At 39.6% G+C, this 19,798-nt stretch overlaps 1 protein-coding gene across 1 annotated transcript; it reads left to right on the top strand.

Annotated features, from left to right (window-relative positions):
- The first annotated feature begins 462 nt into the window (after positions 1-462).
- LOC135485991 (SEC14-like protein 1) lies at positions 463-18,062 on the top strand. Its single transcript, XM_064768433.1, has 13 exons — positions 463-617; positions 1,233-1,382; positions 1,610-1,741; positions 3,363-3,491; positions 3,912-4,206; positions 4,512-4,636; positions 8,000-8,189; positions 9,120-9,279; positions 10,013-10,319; positions 10,706-10,852; positions 11,561-11,806; positions 12,108-12,265; positions 12,445-18,062. Exons 1-13 carry the CDS (start codon positions 555-557, stop codon positions 12,542-12,544), a joined length of 2,202 nt encoding a protein of 733 aa, XP_064624503.1. The 5' UTR covers positions 463-554; the 3' UTR covers positions 12,545-18,062.
- Positions 18,063-19,798: the final 1,736 nt, after the last annotated feature.

The raw sequence follows: 19,798 nt of genomic DNA, 5'->3' as shown, positions 1-19,798 counted from the left end.
CGGGCAAAAGTGGATGTTTCACATGAATTTTTTTGATTGTTTCGGGACCACGGACGTGTTTTACATGAAAGTGAAAGTTTCTAAGACAATATGCTTTCACATGACATGATTAAGAGTTTAGCCAGGCAAATTGTAACATATTGGACATTATTGTCCATCAATTTCGTTTAGTTCTACTTTTGGTCCAAAGACGGCGATAAATTACCGTATCGATCGCCTTGCACCCTAGTGAGAAAGTTTGGAACCAGTCTAGTGACTGCGTATGAATACATTTCAAAAGTGTTTCTATTAATCTCAAACCTAAAGTCGTTTCATTATCTTTTACCTTTATTTACTATTTATCATATTGTATGTATCCAAAAACTCCACTTTGACTTGTCATAAACTTGTCATATTATCAATTTACTTTGAACTATTTTATTAGACCGGTGTGATACAGCCAGCTGTTGTTCGGTCCCGATTTTCAGGAAAATGAGAAACTGCTCTTTCTGTCGGAGATAAACTCGATTTTTGGCAATTTAGTGCCACAATTTTGGTTTTCAGGATACCGTACAATGGTTCAAAAGTATCAGTCGCCCGTGAGGGTGTATAAGTTTCCGTTTGAGCTTGTAATGGCCGTAAGTTTCAGTTGTTCTTACATTCCAAATGTAAAAGTCTCCTTTTCTGGTGTCATTTTTGACATTTCAACCTATATTGACATATCTGTCATCCGACGTGTCATCCGAATGACATGATCTGTCATCCGTCATGTGTTTGACACTGACGGCGGTAATAAAGACTCTCCCTCAAGCATGTCAAGTAGGGTGTAATTATAAAGGACAACCTCTCTACTCTATTTAGGACTTGAGTTTTGGTCCCAAATATAGACGAATTCGAAGAAGTTTGTTTCATGCATTTCACCTTGAACAAAGGATCGCCGTGTCTCTAGGCATTGTCCGAAGTCGGCTTAGGCCTATTGAGGTGTTCTGAGTGTGCACATTTGATTTGTTCTGGCACTGATTCGTCTTCTTCGAATCTGCTATTGGTTTCCATTCAATTTGACCTACTGACAGGATACCTTTCTAAGACTAAGGCAGCACTTGTCAGTCCCGAGGGTGTCCTTTTACTTTTAGAGGTTCTATTGTGAGGTTCCAAAATTAACTATCAACGGTAAACAACTGGTGTTCAACTGATAAATCAAGCTTACTTTAACACTAGTATAAAATCTGGAAGCATCTCTTCTTATACTGCAGGCATATGAAAAACGTTTCCCCACTTGTCACATGATCCCGGTTTTTCTTGGAAGTGACATCCTTTCTGAATACAAAAGTGATGACGGTGCAGTTTACATAGTTGAAAGAAGATGTCGCCTGAATGTTGATGCGCCATACTTGTTGAAGAAGGTAAGGTATTCGTGGCTGCCAGGGACACAGATTGAGCTACAATTGTAAGTTCTTGGTGTTGGCGAATATACGATCAAGTACGTGACACAATGTCAGCTGGAACCTTGACTTAAAATTTCCCAAGGACAGCCAAATATTTTAGATGTCAAAAGTGCTGTCCAGTCTTTCAAGAACAAAAGTTTATTTCTGTAAGTGTAACCTGTGTAACCAATATCTCTCTCTTTCAGATTGTTGGTGTGGATTACGTCCATTTCCGCCAGAAAAATTCTCTTGACAGAAGAGAGAGGACACTCAAAATCGATGCAAATAATGAAAGTTTTTCTTCGAGGATTATTGTCAAAGAAAACTGCCAATATACGGTAAGTGTATCCTCATATTCTGCCCATTTTATATTCTCTATGTAATGACAGTCATCCCTCTTTATACGAACTTCTACCACTACCAGTGGCAGATTTTTATCAATTCATGTGGTTTTTGCTACACTTATACGCACATTGTACTCATTGTGGTGCTTATTTGAATACTGGTTGGATGTACATGTGGTCAGAACTTCAGTAATACCTCTCCATAAGGACACTCTTCAAAGTATTTTTGAAGTAATGATAATAAGTTTGTGATGGAATGTATGGGATCTGCCAGTTTGTTCGGAAAGTGTGACCAGATGATGCCAGATGGTCATCACAGTATTATTAGATAATGCTGCCCCCATTTACGTGTATGAAAGTCAGATTATTAAACCTTACATCATACACGTACAACATCATACAAATATTGGATACATGTATGTGCTTGTTGAGCAGTTAAGTAGAAAAGAAACAATTCATATTGAATTGATAAAAAAAACTTCTCTGCTGTGTTGTGTGACTAACATGTCTAAATCTAATGGCTTTTGCTTTAAAAATGACAGCTGCTTTATTCGTTTGATTTGATCCAGTGGGCAAATTGAAATCCGGTCTGAATGGGCATACCTGATGACAGAGTTAGAAATTAGATAGAATATCAGTGATCTTCGCAATCACATATAATCAGGTCAGGTCCATTGTTCTGCAATGAAACCAACAGAGTCAAGCAAGATTGAAAAAGTCTACATACATGTATCCGAGGGCCAGCGTACATTTCACATTTGTCGTCAGGCATGCTTGATGAACAAGATCAATTTCATTTCTGCTGGGGAAATTTGTCTGTGGATATCAACTCATCCCAAGTCTTCAGACTTGAGAGCCTGAAAATGAGAATACATGCCTCACTCCTCTATTGATTTCTTATAGAGAGTACTTCGCTAAAGGCATGGCTAGTAGTAGTTAACAGTATCCATGTGTTTGGAAAATATTGGCCTCATCTACTACAATGCAATGTAAAGTACATTAGAGCTTACAGTGCATCTGTCTTGTTGATATTGAACTGGTTTGCCAATATTTTTTTACATTGATTGGTATAATGGTAAATGTGAAATATATAATAAAAATTTAATAGATGTTTCTAAAAAATGAACATCCACGTACAAAACAGAGCTGCATTCTGAAATGAAAGGGATTCATACTTGTAAACAGAATAGTATTTCACCCTTTCAGCTTGTTCAGATCAGTCAAAGAAAACTTTCATTCTCACACGCAGAATTTAACAGGCAGATTATAATAAGGCTAAGAGGATCTACTCCTAGGGCTCTGACAAGATTATGAAATAGTTTAGAAAAATATCAGCCCCAGAGAAAGCATTGATGCTTGTGTTGTTGAAGAAAGTGTCATACAGATTATCTGATGGCTTGCATGTTCGGCAAATATACTGCTGTCATGGCTGTGGTCATTTATTTTGATAGTACATTTGAAATACTAAAGTACAATGGGTGATATGAATAAAGACTAGGAAATGCTTTTACTTAAAACTTCACGTACATTTACACTAGGCATTTCTGTACAACATAGAAGTAAAAGCATTTACTAGTGTTTATTCATATCACCCATTGTGTGTTCTTTTGTATAGGTACATCCAGACAACCCAGACTGGACATGCTTTGAACAGCAAGCTAGTCTTGATATCAAGTCATTCTTTGGATTTGAGAGCACCGTTGAGAAGATTGCCATGAAACAGTATTCATCCAATATAAAAAAGGTAGGCTTTGATCCTATTGAAGGGTGAATGAGGAGTGTCGATGACTGTGTGTGTCTGACATGGAGTGGCGCTCACAGTCAGATTAATATACATACGACACACATATGTACGACCAACCTTTGATTCTTTGACATTTCTGAACTTATTTCACTGTGAGTGACATCACTTGTCTGCCTTACCCCTTTTAAAACACACTGTATTGGAAGAAATCTGGCATGTGTCAAAGAAGGATAGGAGAAACTCAGACCCCTTGCCAGAGATGCCAGTACCAACCAGCTAGGGTCTGGAAACGAACCATTGTGGTTGGCCTGGTGACCACTCAGGTTTGGCAGACATCAAAGTGTTCCTTAATTCATTCATATTGCAGGCTTTAAGGGTCTCAACACAGGTTTCAAAATTTCTTTTTTCCTTATCCTTTAGGGTAAAGAAATTATTGAATACTATATAAATGAAATTCTAAGTGAAGAGGGTCCGATGCCACCTCGTTGGTTCCCCCCAGACATGTCAGAGACTGAGAAAGAGAGAAGAATGTCAGAACCAAAAGCCCTACCTCCTGTCGTACCAGATGAGAACGAATCAAAAGTTATGGCAACGCTTCGGCGGCCGAGTACTCACCCAGAAGAGGACGCTGGGAGCCAAAGTGATCTCGAACTCGGCGCCACTGCGGCAAACTTTGGGGCGACTGCTGCCGTTACTACCTCAGATCTGAAAGAAGGTACGTATCCATTTGCTCAGCGTCACTGAAGACTGAAATGTTGAAAAGTCTGATAATGATATGAGCAAAAGTAGAGGTTATCTAACTTTACAAACTCTGGTCTATCCTGGAATCCTTAAAGACACCTAAGGTGAGCTGCCTGATCAGTGCTACAACCTGACCGTTTCTGGCGGGTACCCATTTGATACACACTGGCTGGTGAAACCACAGTGGCTTCACTGTATAAAACGCAACATATCCAATCAAAGAGGCGGTGGAGGGGTCATATTTAAGTAAAACGGTGACACTAATTTCTTCTTTTTCAGATGCTATAGCAAAAACTAAAATTGACACCGAATACATCGAACGATTCCTTGGCAAGCTGACGCCAGTGCAGGAGAGTCGGCTGATTCAGTTACGCAAATGGTTACAAGAAACTCATAAAGAAAAGGTAAGCAGACGTTTACTTCCTACCGGGATCTGCTTTTCTCTAATTGGGTACCAGGGGAGTTGACGGAGTGTTGTCATTTCTTGTGTTGTGAAATAGGTAGAATTGTTTTATAGGTATTAGGGAATTGATACGAGGCTGGTGGTCCTTGGTTGTCTAAAGGGACGTAATTGAGGTTTACTCGATTGGCCTTGATTTGACACATTTAGTACTGAAATTGTTTCTGATGTTATTCTGCCTTGTCCTTTCACAGTCCCAATGCCTAGCTGTGAGAACTAGTGCCACTACTCAATAGGTCACCTACTGCGTGTATCCTACTGGTCATTAGTTCCCCAATGCCCTTATCAGGAGATCGCGTCAGACCCGACGAACCCCATTTATCTAATTGGGAAATGTATCAAGAATGTTCAATATGAATTGACAGCAAGCACACCAGTAATCTTGTAGCTCTATACAGATACATTATCATATCCTCTCATCATGGGCTGGAAATTGATTGATTTTTTCCGATTTGGATGATATTCAATGGTAATGGATTTGCAATAGTCAGTACGGCCAGATTGACATGAAAAAATCAATACCCCTGGGGCGTACTTGACACTAGGATCAGGAAATATGTATGAAACAGCCTCAGGTGTGGGATAATGTGGACCGACGAATCAGCCGTCCAAGGAAATCAAGTCTATTTCAGCGAGCATATTTCTTCCTCCCTGCAAATATAGCTTCAGTTGTCTCCATGGGAAAATGTACCTGTAAAATATTTCATTCATTTCACATCAGATTCAGAATCAGATAGTCGTTTTTCGAAATATCAGGTATGGATTCTTCCGTAGATGATGTATAACAAAACTAAGCTGGTGTGTATTTCATAACTTGACTAACTTATAATATAACATCATTTGGTAACTATACCATGTAATTCATTCTTTTTATCTAATACCCACACTGTAGGCTTTATGGTAGTAGACTAGATAGCAAATGGGTTAGTTCTGATTGTATGAAAGTGTCGTATTCCAAACTGCCTGTATCGAGTGGGTCTCTATCCAGTCTGTTTTCACTTGATTGCTCCTTGTCCCGTTGGTGAAAGCAATCTTCACAGATGGCTGGATCGAGCGCGAGAAAATCAATGTGATAACATGTTGCGAATACCGCGTTAAGCTAACGATAGCGCAGCGTCCTCGTGCAATAACCAATACTGCTATCTAACAGACGGTGTTGGTATCATTGATGTGGATATGAAATATGAGACCCTGATGGATCTACTCTGCGGTTTCTTGGCAGTGTGCCTCGGTGAAATTGCCTTGCCCTTGTGGAAGAAAATGACTTTTCAGTTCAGTTTTCGCTCGACACCTCAGGTTTCACCGTTGTTTAGCTCCGCCCTAGTGATGATTGGTGAGACCACCGTTGCCAATTTCTGAACACCTCCGACTTTTTACTGCTTCCCAACCAAAGTGGTTATCATGGTTGTGACACCAAAGTCAGGTCAAACAGTCCTACATTTCAACCGGGATGTTTTAGAATTTGATACTGTTTATAAATTCGGTCATTTTGCAAGTGATTGCATATAGGTTACCCCGAAAGTGTGAGGTTTTTATGTATTTTACACAGAGAGCTCTTTTGCATGTACTTCTTGTATGGGTGTCATTACATATTCCATTCATATGGATGTACAGTAGAACCTCTCTATTAAGGACACCCTCGGGACTGACAAGTGCTGTCCTTAATAGAGAGGTGTCCTGATAAGAGAGGTCAAATTGAATGGAAACAACGAATTTGGGACCAAAACTAGTGTCCTTAATAGAGAGGTTGTCCTTAATAGAGAAGTGTCCGCTAAGGGAGGTTCCACTGTATAAAAAAAGGATAAAAAGTTGAGTCAGTAAACGAGGCAAGTTGAATTGGAAAGGTGGGATGAAGTTAATGTGAAATGCAGACCATCATTGATCAGACTGAAATGAAAGTTTCAATTATTTCACCCATAATCATTTAATCAAATTTCAAATGAAGTATTGTTTCCAGCTTGTAACAACATTGATACATTATTGATTCTCCATCTCCAGTAATTGGTTCTGATTTAAAGGGATAGGCTTGTTGTTATTATCAAGTGCGCAGCTGGTTAACTTGAAAAGGGACTGCCTTCTATTCCATGAATGGTCACAAATATGACGTGTAACACATTTGAATTCATTCAACCTTCTGCAGTTCAAGTACACATATTGCAGGCGTACATAAACGTTTCAGTACTTAGGCGTCCTGTGGTTTTAAACATGTGGCATCTCATCATAGCAAAAACTACAAAGTATTGTGAACCAACATTTTCTGGTTAATTACATGTACCAGCTACTGAACACCACATACCACAGTTCATGCGTGTTATAATTTCTCAAGAGCACATAATATTGTCAACGTGATCCTCTAATTATTGTCTTCCTATCTTGATGGATTCCCTCCAGCTCAGCAGCCGACACGATCATTATTGCCACACCCAACTGGGAATTAGTTTAGCACACTGTTTTATTGGTGTTATTTTTTTCTCATCGACTTTCGATGTCTGCGATGTAGCCTGTGGGCATCGCATTTATCATTGACAATGTTGGCATCTTTTTTTGCCAACAGCGATGATGACCCTATTAGGCAATGTGTGAAAGTAAGGAAAGATATCCACGTCCGTCATCATTATGGCATCGTGTCCCTATCAAGACTTTTTGCAAGACTTTCTGCCATACTTTCGACCTCACTATCAACTGGTGTAGATGCCATAACCTGATTGAAGGGAAATCATTTTCATGATTTGTGTTGATTGGTAAATGTAGGCTAATGGAATATTATCGATTAATAAATTGGACTGATTGGATCGATCAGTTTGTGATGAAAACGTGGCTTGTTTGACATGGTAATCATTCCCGTAGCCTAAGAAGTATGTTATGGATTGAAAGGTCATTAGTAGAATCACATGGATTCTGTAACAGAATCGATCGATGAAGTCAGTTGCAATAGAAATGGCTTTCCACAGAGGTGTCCTAACATGGCAACGCTAGCAATTAGAATGAATGGCCCAATAAAACAGTGGTGTGCGCCAGCACGTTTTATGATAGTACAACAAACATTCGTATGAGACTACACCAACCAAGTGGCTGCATTAAAATTCAGTCCAAAACGAAGATAAAGATTTTCATTTTGACAGATTTCAAAATATCTTTCAGCTTTTCCAATCAAATTAGTTCTTTCGTTATTTGCAAAGTCCATGAAAATTTGTCAGTTTATGGTGATATCTTGCAAGTAAAGTGACATCATTTAGAACATTATGCCTCATCAGGTGCAGTTCTCAAATGTATAATTTCTGTACGGTATTTCTCTCTACATTTGCAGGTTCCCAAAGACACTCACATTCTACGGTTTCTGATCGCACGAGATTTCAACCTGGACAAGACGCGAGAGATGCTATGTCATTCCTTAGCCTGGCGTAAGCTTCATCGCATCGACCGTCTGCTTGAAACGTATAAGATGTCTCATGTCATGGAGAAGTTTTATCCTGGAGGCTGGCATTATTATGACAGGGGTAAGATGTTGTTTATTTTTTTCCCTTATTTAAGGTTTCACTGTTAAAGGATGAGTTTGAGGAGTACGTGCTGTTGTTGATGAACACGTACATGATGTAGGTACGAATAACATACCACTACATTTCAATCCCATACTGGATAAAAATTGGAGCGGGCTGTTATCAGGTGGGAATACTATCAGAAAAAAACATTTGGAAGTTCCACTTTCAGTTCAATATAATGCCTTAAGTACCATCATATTGTATGTTGCTCAATCGATTTGTTGTGGAGTGTCACTCGAATGTCGGGCTTAAACCAGGTGTATGTAAATCCGCTAGTTGCGTACCAATCCCAACTTTGATGCCATTTGGGTGGACGTCCGTTGAATCTGCATGTATGCTTTAGGTCTACAACATAATAGGTGGTTGTACAACAGCCTTGTAATGCATATAACACTGTCATGACATTTGAATGAAATGAAATGTGTGGGCAGTTGTACGGACTTTAACAGCTACGTCGTTTGATATTTGAATCCGTTATTACGATGATGATACATGATGATAAAATGAATGGGGATGAATTGGTGGGAGGGTGAAATGTTTCTGCTGCGGGGTGTATCCTATTGTGATGTTTGGCCTTGAGGCTGTGTAGGATGTTGGGACTTAATGTCAAGTAGATGAAAGCACTACCGGTATGCAATAGCCCATCCTTTGGATAATTATATGGTCAGGTTAATCTGGGTTTTTTATTTCATTTCTGTTGATATCGACATGATCAAACTGGTACACAAATTCAAAAATAATAATACTGATCTCGAATCAAAACCCCAAAAATTTGAATGTCATCTCAAAGCTGGATTTGAAGATGACTGAGTAGATCTACCATGTAGTTGGGAGTATTGCCCCAAGTTGCTTGCACCTCTTAAGGAATTTCCTATTTGTTTGTTATAGATGACCGTCCATTGTACATTCTTCGCCTTGGTGGCATGGACGTCAAAGGTTTGATAAAGGCGGTCGGCGAGGAGGGCATTCTCAAACACGTACTTTCTGTGAATGAGGATGGCATCAAACGGGCCGAGAAGGCCACCAAACTGAAAGGACACCCAGTCAGGTTAGGAATCTTTGAAATTATTAGAACCAGTTGGATCGGTTGATCAGTTATACACCAAAATGCATGGTTTTATACCAGCATGTACACTATTAATCAAATTGATGAGATATAAAATTAAAAACCTTGTTTGAAGATATCCCAAATAAAACCTGTTTAGCGTGCCTTGCTCCCAAGGTTTGTGTTTACAAAATATTTGAGAATCCCAGTTTGTTTAGGGAGAGTCAGCCTTCATAATCAGTTATGAAAATAATAATGTCATATTGACTACTTTTTCTGTGTCAATGTTAATTGCCTCTCCTGTGAAAAGTTCATTTTCAAGACCTTTTATACATGAACCAAGTACTCAAGTTTTATTACATCGGTTTTCTCTCAGTGTCAACTTTAAAGTATGGCACCGTCATCTTAATTGAGTTCAGTTGAGGAGCGGTTTCCCATTTCGCTATTGATTGGCGTATTGTGTCTGCTGTGTCAAAATGAACTTTCAGTCTCTCTCAAGTGTTCATACAGTCAATTTCACATGCAAATTGGTTATTTTGAGATTCAATTGAAACAATTTGCAACAAATGTGTGTGTTCTCTTGAGGAGGTAGATTTGGATCGCCCTCTATATAGACACTGCAAACTCGAATTGCCTGCTTGTTGCAATTCCTGCTACTACGTATTCAATCAAAGGTCCACTCAGCAAAATGAATCTGTTGGCCTCATTTTATACAATTGTCTTGTTTCTCTTCCAGTGCATGTACCTGTATTGTTGATCTCGAGGGTCTAAGCATGAGGCATCTATGGCGACCCGGAATCAGAGCACTGCTACGCATCATCGAGACAGTCGAGGCTAATTACCCGGAGACAATGGGCCGTCTGTTGATTGTGCGTGCACCCAGGGTGTTCCCAGTGTTATGGACGCTGATTAATCCATTCATCGACGAGAACACCCGCAAGAAATTCATGATTTATGGTGGCAATGATTACCAAGGTCCTGGCGGTCTTGTTGATTATATCGACCAACAGTTCATCCCCGATTTCCTAGGTGGTGATTGCTATGTAAGTTATTTATCAGTTGATGGTTGATTATCTATAGTGATAATGTTACAATGTTGATTATCTGCCTGTGTGAATGGTTCAGTCACCTGTGATGTAGCTTGTGTCAATGTACCTAACTCTGGAGAGGCAGATTTAACTGCCACCTGGTTGGAAGAGGAGTGAACTAACCTTGAGGGTACAAATAAACTGTTAGCCTTAATATGACCTAGAAGTGCTAGCTTCTTTGAGGCTTTCAGAGGTGGAAACACGCTTATATTCAAAAATCAAGTTCAAGTTGCAATTCGTGAGACTGTGAGATGCCAGTGATATAAATGAAAATAAAGATTGGTTGAACTAGCTGAACCAGCTTTATTAATTCCACTAAACAACTTGATATTTCCTTGCAGTGTGGAGTGCCGGAAGGTGGTCTTGTGCCCAAGTCTCTCTACCAGGCCGAGTGCCGTGAGCATGAAGAGGACCTCGCCCCCGAGCCGCCTCTCTTCGCTGACAGCTTGTACCACACGGCGTATATCGTGAAGGATTACCCACACGAGGTGAGTGTTGTCTCTCAGCAAAATCCCTGGCCAGCATTGACACATTAAAGAGCTGGCCTCTCAAAAAGTTGATGCACATTATGGCTTTTGGCTTGCCTCAGTTAGGTCAATTTCATCATTGCTTTAAAAAAAAAGTGTGTTGACTCTGACAACTAAACTGAGAGCGCTTGTCAGATGATCATTTTACCAGTTCTTAAATTGCTTACTGTAAAGGGGGAAGAAAAGGAGAAAAGTGAGTGTGCCATCCAGTAATAGTTATGGGAAGAGGTGGGTCCCTTATTATGGCCTTTTGTCTTTGATTTAAATTTTATGTTTTCGCTTCATTTGATATAACTTTTTTGCTTGCTCTTAAAGATTCTCAAAAATTATTCATATTTAAAAAGAATCTTTGATTTAATTTCCATTTGAGTTTCTCCTTTTCTTCGTTCCTTTAGTAATTTGCAACATTTACTTCAAGTTCAATCAGCAGAAAATATTTGTTGATGTTCTGAAACCTTTTTTCCTTTGGGTATTGTTGATACTGTGACAAGAACATAATGTGATAGAAAACCCATTACTATGCTGATTCATGCATGCCATGATGGCTGTTTACTGTGACCGAAATTTTCACTTTTCTTCTCCCTGAACACAAATTGCACGATCACTGATTACATTGCTATCCACGTATTTGAATGTGCGTGACCATAATCCTCCATCCTCTCTCTTCAGTTGTTGATACATGTGCCGGAGCGTGGTTGTGTGATCACGTGGGACTTCGACATCCTGAAGGGGGACGTAGTCTTCACGTTATTACGCTGCCGTAAGCCTATCTGTGATGAACCCCACCAACACCACGTGCATGGAGCTGTCGGGGGTATTGGATCAACGCAATATGTAGACAAGCGATGGGTGGTTGGTGTCGATATCAGTATTGTTTTAGCACCATCTGTCTGTAGGGATGGTGACAGTGTGCAGGTGAGTCCAGTAATGCAAATTTGGGCAGTTTTTAGACATTGTTTTATCAGATTCCTTTTCCTGTGATTGCACATTGTGCACTTTTCTTTAAAGCTACCTGCGAACAAGCGATTTAAATTGCATGCAACAATATTAGCTTGTTTGCGATGGTCATCTCAGGTCAATATCAAACCCAGCGATTACCAGTTACATCCGCAGATGAGAGATCCTTTTGTCACGCAGAGAAGTGATTATAATCCCAGGCAAGCGATCCTTTTGTCGTACACGGAAGCGATTATGATTATTTTCGTCATGATTTCAGGGCTCACACGTAGCTAGTCAACCAGGGTCGTACCTCCTGCAGTGGAAATCGTTTGAATCTTCCAAGAGTCGCGCCCCTCACTCATTTGACTTCTCACTCACCGGACACAAGTCAAAAGTCATGTACTACACAGAATTGATCAACTCGCATGACTTCAGGTAAGTCCTACACTTGCTTCAATAATGGAAATGAAAATGCAAGGGGGGGAAATGGGGTCAGCATACTTTATTCAGAAATTCATAGTCATTTTCGAAGATTCTTCACAAATTTATATGAGTACTCTATGAGTTACATGTATTTCTCAAACTCCTGTAAACCATATCTCAACTGATTGCAGGGGATCAATGTCAAGCCTGCAGTCCTGCCAGAGTAGCTTCTCCTCCCTGAGTATCAACACGGGCCAGAGCGGCACCCAAGGCTCATGTCCATCAAGGTGACAATCAAAGTCCAGCCCAAGCTCCATGTAGATGAGGTGATGCGGATTCTGGCAGCAGTTGCAGCTATTCAGGATGTCATTATTGCAGTGTGACATCAAAGTTATCATGAACTTTTCATCAAGGACCAATTCAAGGTGTTATTTTGTTCAGTCAAGGCTATGTCAGTTGAATTTAAAGGCCTACATTGTTCAACCTTTTTCTTGTAGCTCAAGTAAATAAAAACCTTTGCCCTGGTGCAATGCACGAAAATTAGCTAAAAAAATCATGATAAAAGATAAAAAGCCAAATTTGTTTTTCTTTCCTCTAAAAAAGTTTAAAAAAGTTATCAGGAGCTGGTGAAAAATGTGCTTTTGGTTTGTTTTCGCAATATCATTGTTTCTAGTCATTTTGAATTGTTGGTGTGCTCCTATTAAAACATCAAGTCAGCTGTTTCAATGCCATACAAATATTTTGGCATTTATATTGTCTTATCCACGATGCCAATCAAGAAAGTTTCTGGGTGCGAAAGGCAATGTTATACAATGTCTTTCCTATGTCAGCCTGACCCGTTAAAAACAATTGGAAGAAAAGTTTTTTGGGAAAAGATTTTCTTCAGAAACCATCTTCAAAATAAACTGCCAAAAGTTGGCAGGGGAATATCTGCTACAAGCTACCGGAACAAACGTTCATCAAAATGAGATCCTTAAGGAGTTTGGGTGGTGAGGTTTTTGTTATTATCTTATATATTATTGTAGCTGGGTCTACATATGATAATGATCTACATTCATGTATTTATAGGTACATTGGGTGACTTCAAAGTGTGTAAACACAGGTGTAGACAGGAGCTTTGAAGTCACCCATTCTGTTTCTGCCTGGGTTGGTTTGGTGTCTCTCATCTTGAATTGTCAACAAGTCGGTCGTATCGATGATCACTTCAATATGCTGGACAAGGCGACTTGATTGAGTGCTTCTAATGATGCAACCAAGATTCGCTTTTAATACATGTAGGTAGCTAAATCCTTCCACCAGTCAAAGAGAGTTATTACCTCATGTTTGCTTGAGATCTCTTTCACACTGGGGTGTATTGATCTGTGAGATCCCCAACCAAACCAGGCCGACACCGGCCATGGTGTACTATGCATTTGTCCAAAAATATATAAGCTCGCCTTATATATTTTTGATTTGTTGTTTGTGTTCATGTATATTCATAACATTTTCTGATTCTCTACTTCACGAGCCTGCTGGGACCAGGCTAATATACAAACTGTAATCATTCACTTTCTCTGGCTTGAATCTTGTAATGTCCAGGTAGTTAAATCATGAGAAACACCACTCACATCAAAGGTTAAGAACTCATTGCTCAACAGCTGTCATTTGCACATAGAGATTGGACTTGGTGTGTTGCATCCATCTACTTCGATGTCTAGTTATCTGAAAAGAACATGGCAATTAGGGCCACTCAGATAGCCAGGTATTCAGAAATCAAGATCTCAAATTTGGCAATATCTGTTTCATCTAATCTTGGATGTAGAGTGATGGTTCTTATATTATGAGAATATTTTTGTAATAATCCCAGCTTTCAGAACCAATGTGTACTGGTAAAGCATTTACCAATATTTCCCACACAGTTCAGATTTTGCTCAATGATAGTCTCCCTTGGCTGGATTTTGATAATGACCTTGAGTGTAAGTAACCTTGAAGTTGAAGGTTACCTCTGACAAAGGTCAAAGTTATATTGAATGAAAGCATAATGTTAATGTATAATGATATAACACAGCAGTTCCTTGTGGGCACATTTCAGTGAAGTCTTGAAGTTCATTTCCTTTAGCAACAGGCTTAAATCTGCCCCTATGTAACTAGAGGCTTATACCAGTAGTATTTATTCTTGATGATTCATAACTCATGTGTTTTTGCATGGAAATGAATTTTTCAGTATTTATTTGTTACGTTTCCAATGCAAGGTACCAGAGTTTCTCTGGTACATGCATGTCTGTGTGGCATATTTGCACTCGCATGCACGGGGTGTGACTTGGCTCACCAAACATATTCTTGGTATCTATACTTTCTGTCATTTGAATTCACAGAAAATTTAAGAATCGGATACTGTTACGATCACTCAGTTTTCCCATTTATGGGGTCCTAGCATGATGTCGAATGCTTCTAACCTTTAACATCTTGTATAGAAAACTTTTTCACTTCGCGTCCGAGCATTTGTTGTTTTCAAGCCCACTTTGGGCATAATTCAGACTTGTTTTTTTTCTTCATATAAACATTTCAACAAAACTTTTCCCTTTGATATTACAGGATCCCAGCGATGTCAAACTAAGTGATTCTAATTTCTATTAAATTCAGCATAATGTACTTTAATTATACACGGAAGCAATAAATATTTCATATATCGGGAGCATTTTACAATTCATCTTGCATCTTCCTGTTGTCATAGATCTTAGGAGTAGCATTTTATACTGCACTATAACTAAAAATATAATCTTTGCATCCTGCCGTAATCCAAGAACTGTGTGATACGAACTGTGTAGGAATGCAGTAGTTCTTCATAACCAATTGGTATCAAGATGAGATAGACATAACCAAGAATTGATCAAGTCTAGCCTTTATTTATTCTTGATATCACTTGTTTGATATGAAGTCCATCATTTTGCATCAAGCTGAACCTAGGAAGGGTAAGGCCTACTATCTTCATGTCTGGCTACACCAACAATAATTGAAAGCAAGAAGCCCCTATATCTTGTCTTTGCAATTCTTTTCAATAGATGTGATACAGGTCTGACTTAGGCCTAATATGATGCTTGCCTTGGGGTTGTATCAGTGGCAAGTGCCTCGGAAACATTCCAGTAGCCTTTATCTGACTACACTGCAAGTAACCTCTTAGTCACTGAGGAACCTCCTCTCAGGCACAGCTTGGTGTACATGTACATGTATATGAAATGGACAGGACAGTATTCAGGGAGGACTTTATATATACGGTGTGTTAAAGAGAGAAAAACCCATTTCAAAGGTGAAAAAAGTGCATTGGTGATATGAACAGAAGGCTTTGGCATCTGTCAATGTCTTAACCATCTTTAGCTCAAAGGAAGGAGACTGTAAAATGATTGTGTGGTGCTGTCAATGCCTTTGCAGTCGTGTTACTGCAGCATTCTGTGACTGAATCAAACTGGTGTTTACAGTGTACATGCATATCGTTTGGACCCCATCCCACCTTCACCATCAATGCCAATTCGTGTATTTGTAATATATGAATCACAAGAGGCAATTCTGTTGCCTTCAGCAATGCAATGATCTCAAAATGTTGTGTTTTCAATTACCGGTAACACGAGCATTTCATCACGTTCATTCCTCATGTTCAAATTGACAGAACTAAGGTGTAACATGCCGATATACAGTTGTGAGCTCAATGATTTGTGACTATGTGATTTTAAAAGTTTGTGTTATAAATATGTCGTTACAGTCATGATAATCCATGTCATTGAACTTCCTTTGTATTTATTTGTATTGCTGCAAGAGGATATTTGATTGGTTGTCTGCTTCTTAATGTTTTGTTTACGTTTTGCTGTTCAGTGTAGGATATAATGTCTTATGGTGGAGTTTTGTGCTGTTATCTATTAACCGAGATCTGGTCAATGCACAGCCTCTAACACTGGACTGTTTGAGTTGTGCAGTTGAAACATCAGTGCCTGTCACCTCGGAGGTCCCAGGTTCCATTTTCAGTTACACTCTTGTGATAGAGGTTTCCTTCAGATTCACGGTTACTAGTGATGTATTGGTCCCATGCACTGTTGATATCCAGTGCTTTTCGATTCATTTGTATCAAGTGTATTGTCCAGTGAATTGTCAATGGTGCATGTACAGTGATGTGTGAGTTCAATGTTTCGTGCGAGTTCAATGTTACGTGTGGTTTTAAGTTTTATTTAACTGATCTCACCCGAGTGCATTGAAAATGATGATATGATTTCACTATGTCTCTTGTCAATGTAAGTCGATAAGGTCTCATGTGGTATGGGACAGGTGTGTAAGCTAATTCATGAACACCAAAAACAGGGGCATTGAAATGAACATTCTCATCTTGACCTACACTGTCTCGACTTGACCCTTAAAAACTTGTTACTCATAATAAGTCTGTCTGTGTACATGTTGCAGATGACTTGGCTTGAAGTCTTTTTGGGCTGTGTGTAGGCCCTGAATATGTACATATTCAGTTGGCAACTGTTCTGGCTAGGGCTATAGAGTTATGTTGTATACAGCATGTCTAATACACTACATGTACACATGATTCAAACAAAAGTAAAAAAATAACAAGGAGAGCATATTTATTTATAATTTCAATGTTTCTGCACTTGGTTCACTTAATTTATTTATATGTTGTTAGCTTACACACCTGTCCTGTGAATCCCAATCGGTTTGCAGCAAGGCCTGTCGTCTGCTACACTATTAAGTATGACACCATCATTATCATTTTGAGTCAAAACTTGATGGCTTTGTGAGTTGTCCTGTAAGCTATTTATGGAAATTTTCTTTATCATTTGAATGGTCTTTAGTTAGTGTAACAGTGTAGTAGCGAAACGATTTGTTTTAGATACATTTGTGGATATGTATTGTGGTCTTTCATCGTGCAGTGCGTGTAGTTGTAACTTTCTCTCAAAATTTATCATTTGGACATGAAGTATTTGCAAGTGTAGAATGGACATCTATTCTGTTTAAAAATTTGATTTATTGTGCTTAGTGTACCAAACATTTGGATGTGTGTTGTTTGTTTGTTTTGTAGGATTAAAATCTGTTTGTTAAATTATGAAAAGACAAAAGGTGCTTAAACTAGAAAATGTTTTGAACGGGTCCTCAAAAGTGCAATTAAAAGAGAGACACAACCTTTCAATTTTCACTGCATTTCTTTAAAGAGTTCTGATATTTAGAACGCAGTGTACTTTTACACTATTCGGCCAAAATTAGTACATGTAAGTTGTGAGCCAATGATTATAACCAAGCATCTGTACTTGTTATAACTGACAGGATAAAGTTTAACATTTTTGCATTTAGTCAAACTCGAAGGAATTTGACGTTCTGTGGCCAAAATTATTAGTCAGTTGTGGGCATAAATTGGGACTGATAGGATGAAGTTTTACAACGAGCATGATTGTATTCATGGCTTGTCTCCTTGCAATATGTTTGTAGTTGAAAGAGTGGATTAGTAAATTGTAATGGATTGTGACTGTGACTGTTTTGTATTGCCTGTTAGTCATGTTAGTGTTTGAACTTGGCAAAGTTTTTGACATGAAGCTCTATCTAGTGGCCTTGGTTTGCTGATTTTGAGGCATCGTCCTGAGGAGCCAGTGGGTGTTAGAGCCTGTCAACTATTGCACTGTAAACTTAATCCCACATGGCGATTCCTTACTTGACTTGCTTTAACTTCTAAGCCCTGGTTGTCCGGACCAGCTCATATTGTTTTGGTTGCAACAATTAATCAGTTTGGGTTTGGTCAAGGTTGTATCATACTGTATATCATGTAAATAAAGTAAAATAAAAGAAATTGAGGTAAAATGAAGCATTTTTCTTTATTTGTGACCCGTCACAGCAAAACCAGGCGCATGTCGCACAGAAGATGAGCCAAAGTGACACCAGGAGATAATGGAAGAAATTGATGTGCTCATATTTCACAAAAGGCAGACAATAGAGAATTGATCAAACAGTCCGTCTCAAGCTGCCAAGCTCAGAGCGACATGCGCCTGGTTTTGCTGTGACCGGTCACATTTGGTGAAGGCTGAATCTTAAATGAAGGGGAAAGGTGGTGTTGCGACGCCCCGTTATAAAAATGCCCCATCACGTATCCTGACGAGCAATTTCGACACATCCCAATGACTCAGTTGTTTGTCCCTTCGGAATTTTTCTGAATCCTGAAAATCCTGCAAAAATGTGTCTATCCTTAAAATCCAGGCATCCTGAAAAAGACCCTCCCCTTCTTAAAGCAATCGAATGGTATTCACAGTCCCTGGTGTTTTCAATTCTCTGGTGTTTCAATTTCCTAGTATGGGGCTGTCCCCCATGGTCAGTTCAGGTATGTTCCTATTTAGTCAGTCTATTGAAAGTGAACCCCTATGACAGAGGAACACTGGGGATACTAGAAGTGAATATGTAACACTGGGTATTTGAAAACTGGATGATATAAGACTTGATTGCTTTAATCATCTTTCCGATGAGGGCTCTGTGTGATAGCCTTGCATGACAGTCCTGATGATGCTCAGATATGTGGGTCTGTCAACTGACATTATGACGAATTATATGTCCTCCTCAGTTGTTAAATGAAGCTTTAAAGTCCAGTTGGCGGTTTACGACAGGTTCTTATATTGCTCTGGTAATACCCTACTGGGCAGACGAACAGTCCTAGTTACAACTCTGGAAAGGCTAAATCAAATAATGAATTGATCTGAAGAGGAATACCAATAGCAGAGACATTATTGGTGAAGCAGGACTGTCTCTGGTGGGATTTCACACAGACTTGTTTTGGCTCATTTCTAAGCAAACCTGTCTTCACTCACTGTGAAGCAGAGATATCATTAGGGAGGTTGGTTTAATGGTAGCAGTTCGACATGATGAATACAACAAAAAAGAAGTCGCTAAAGGATATCGTCAAGGAGCACGAGTTGGAGGAGGAGAAACTAAGCAAGGTCAAAAAACATCAAATGAATGTCAAGGCTGAAGTCCATGTCTCTAAGCAGGGGACGAAGACTGTCACTGATCTTCCTCCGACCAATATTGTGTTAGATACACCACCGAAGTCATCTGCACTGGTCAAAAGAGATGCTCGAGAGAGAGAGGACAGTCCTGAGGACAACAGGGGTGCGGATCCAAAGAGACTACCTACTGAGCAGCCGAAGCACAAACATGGAGTCAAGAAATTCTTCAAGAAGCACATACTACAGAAGAAGAGTGGGGCTAAGAGTAAGCGTAAGCTGCCTGAGGTTCCTGACATGGGACGATATGTGGAGGGAGATGTGCACCAGTTGCCAATCACACGTGAGCCGCAGAGTCGTCCAGTTGAGAGTCTTCGGCACCCAAGAACAGACATGGGATACTCGACGTCAACTTTGCTTTCTCGGGGAAGTGCAGACGGGTCCTACTTGGAGGCTGAGGCTGATGATGAATGTGACCGGGACCAGGAGATCCTATATCAGAAGAGACAACTCCCCACTCCACCAACCCAGGATCCATCTGGTTCTCTAACACACGGCCACAGCTGGCATTACATCCAGTCGGAGAAGCCAGCAA

Source organism: Lineus longissimus, chromosome 1 (assembly GCF_910592395.1).
Source record: "Lineus longissimus chromosome 1, tnLinLong1.2, whole genome shotgun sequence".
In the NCBI taxonomy this organism is placed as follows: domain Eukaryota; kingdom Metazoa; phylum Nemertea; class Pilidiophora; order Heteronemertea; family Lineidae; genus Lineus; species Lineus longissimus.
Note: the sequence above shows the minus strand (reverse complement) of the source record. Positions and strands in the feature narration are given on the sequence as shown.

Coding starts and splice junctions, on each gene's coding strand:
- LOC135485991 (XM_064768433.1), top strand. CDS start 555: ATGGTTCAAAAGTATCAGTCGCCCGTGAGGGTGTATAAGTTTCCGTTT. Junction 10,853..11,560: donor TGAAGGATTACCCACACGAG/GTGAGTGTTGTC, acceptor CTCTCTCTTCAG/TTGTTGATACATGTGCCGGA. Junction 12,266..12,444: donor ATCAACTCGCATGACTTCAG/GTAAGTCCTACA, acceptor AACTGATTGCAG/GGGATCAATGTCAAGCCTGC.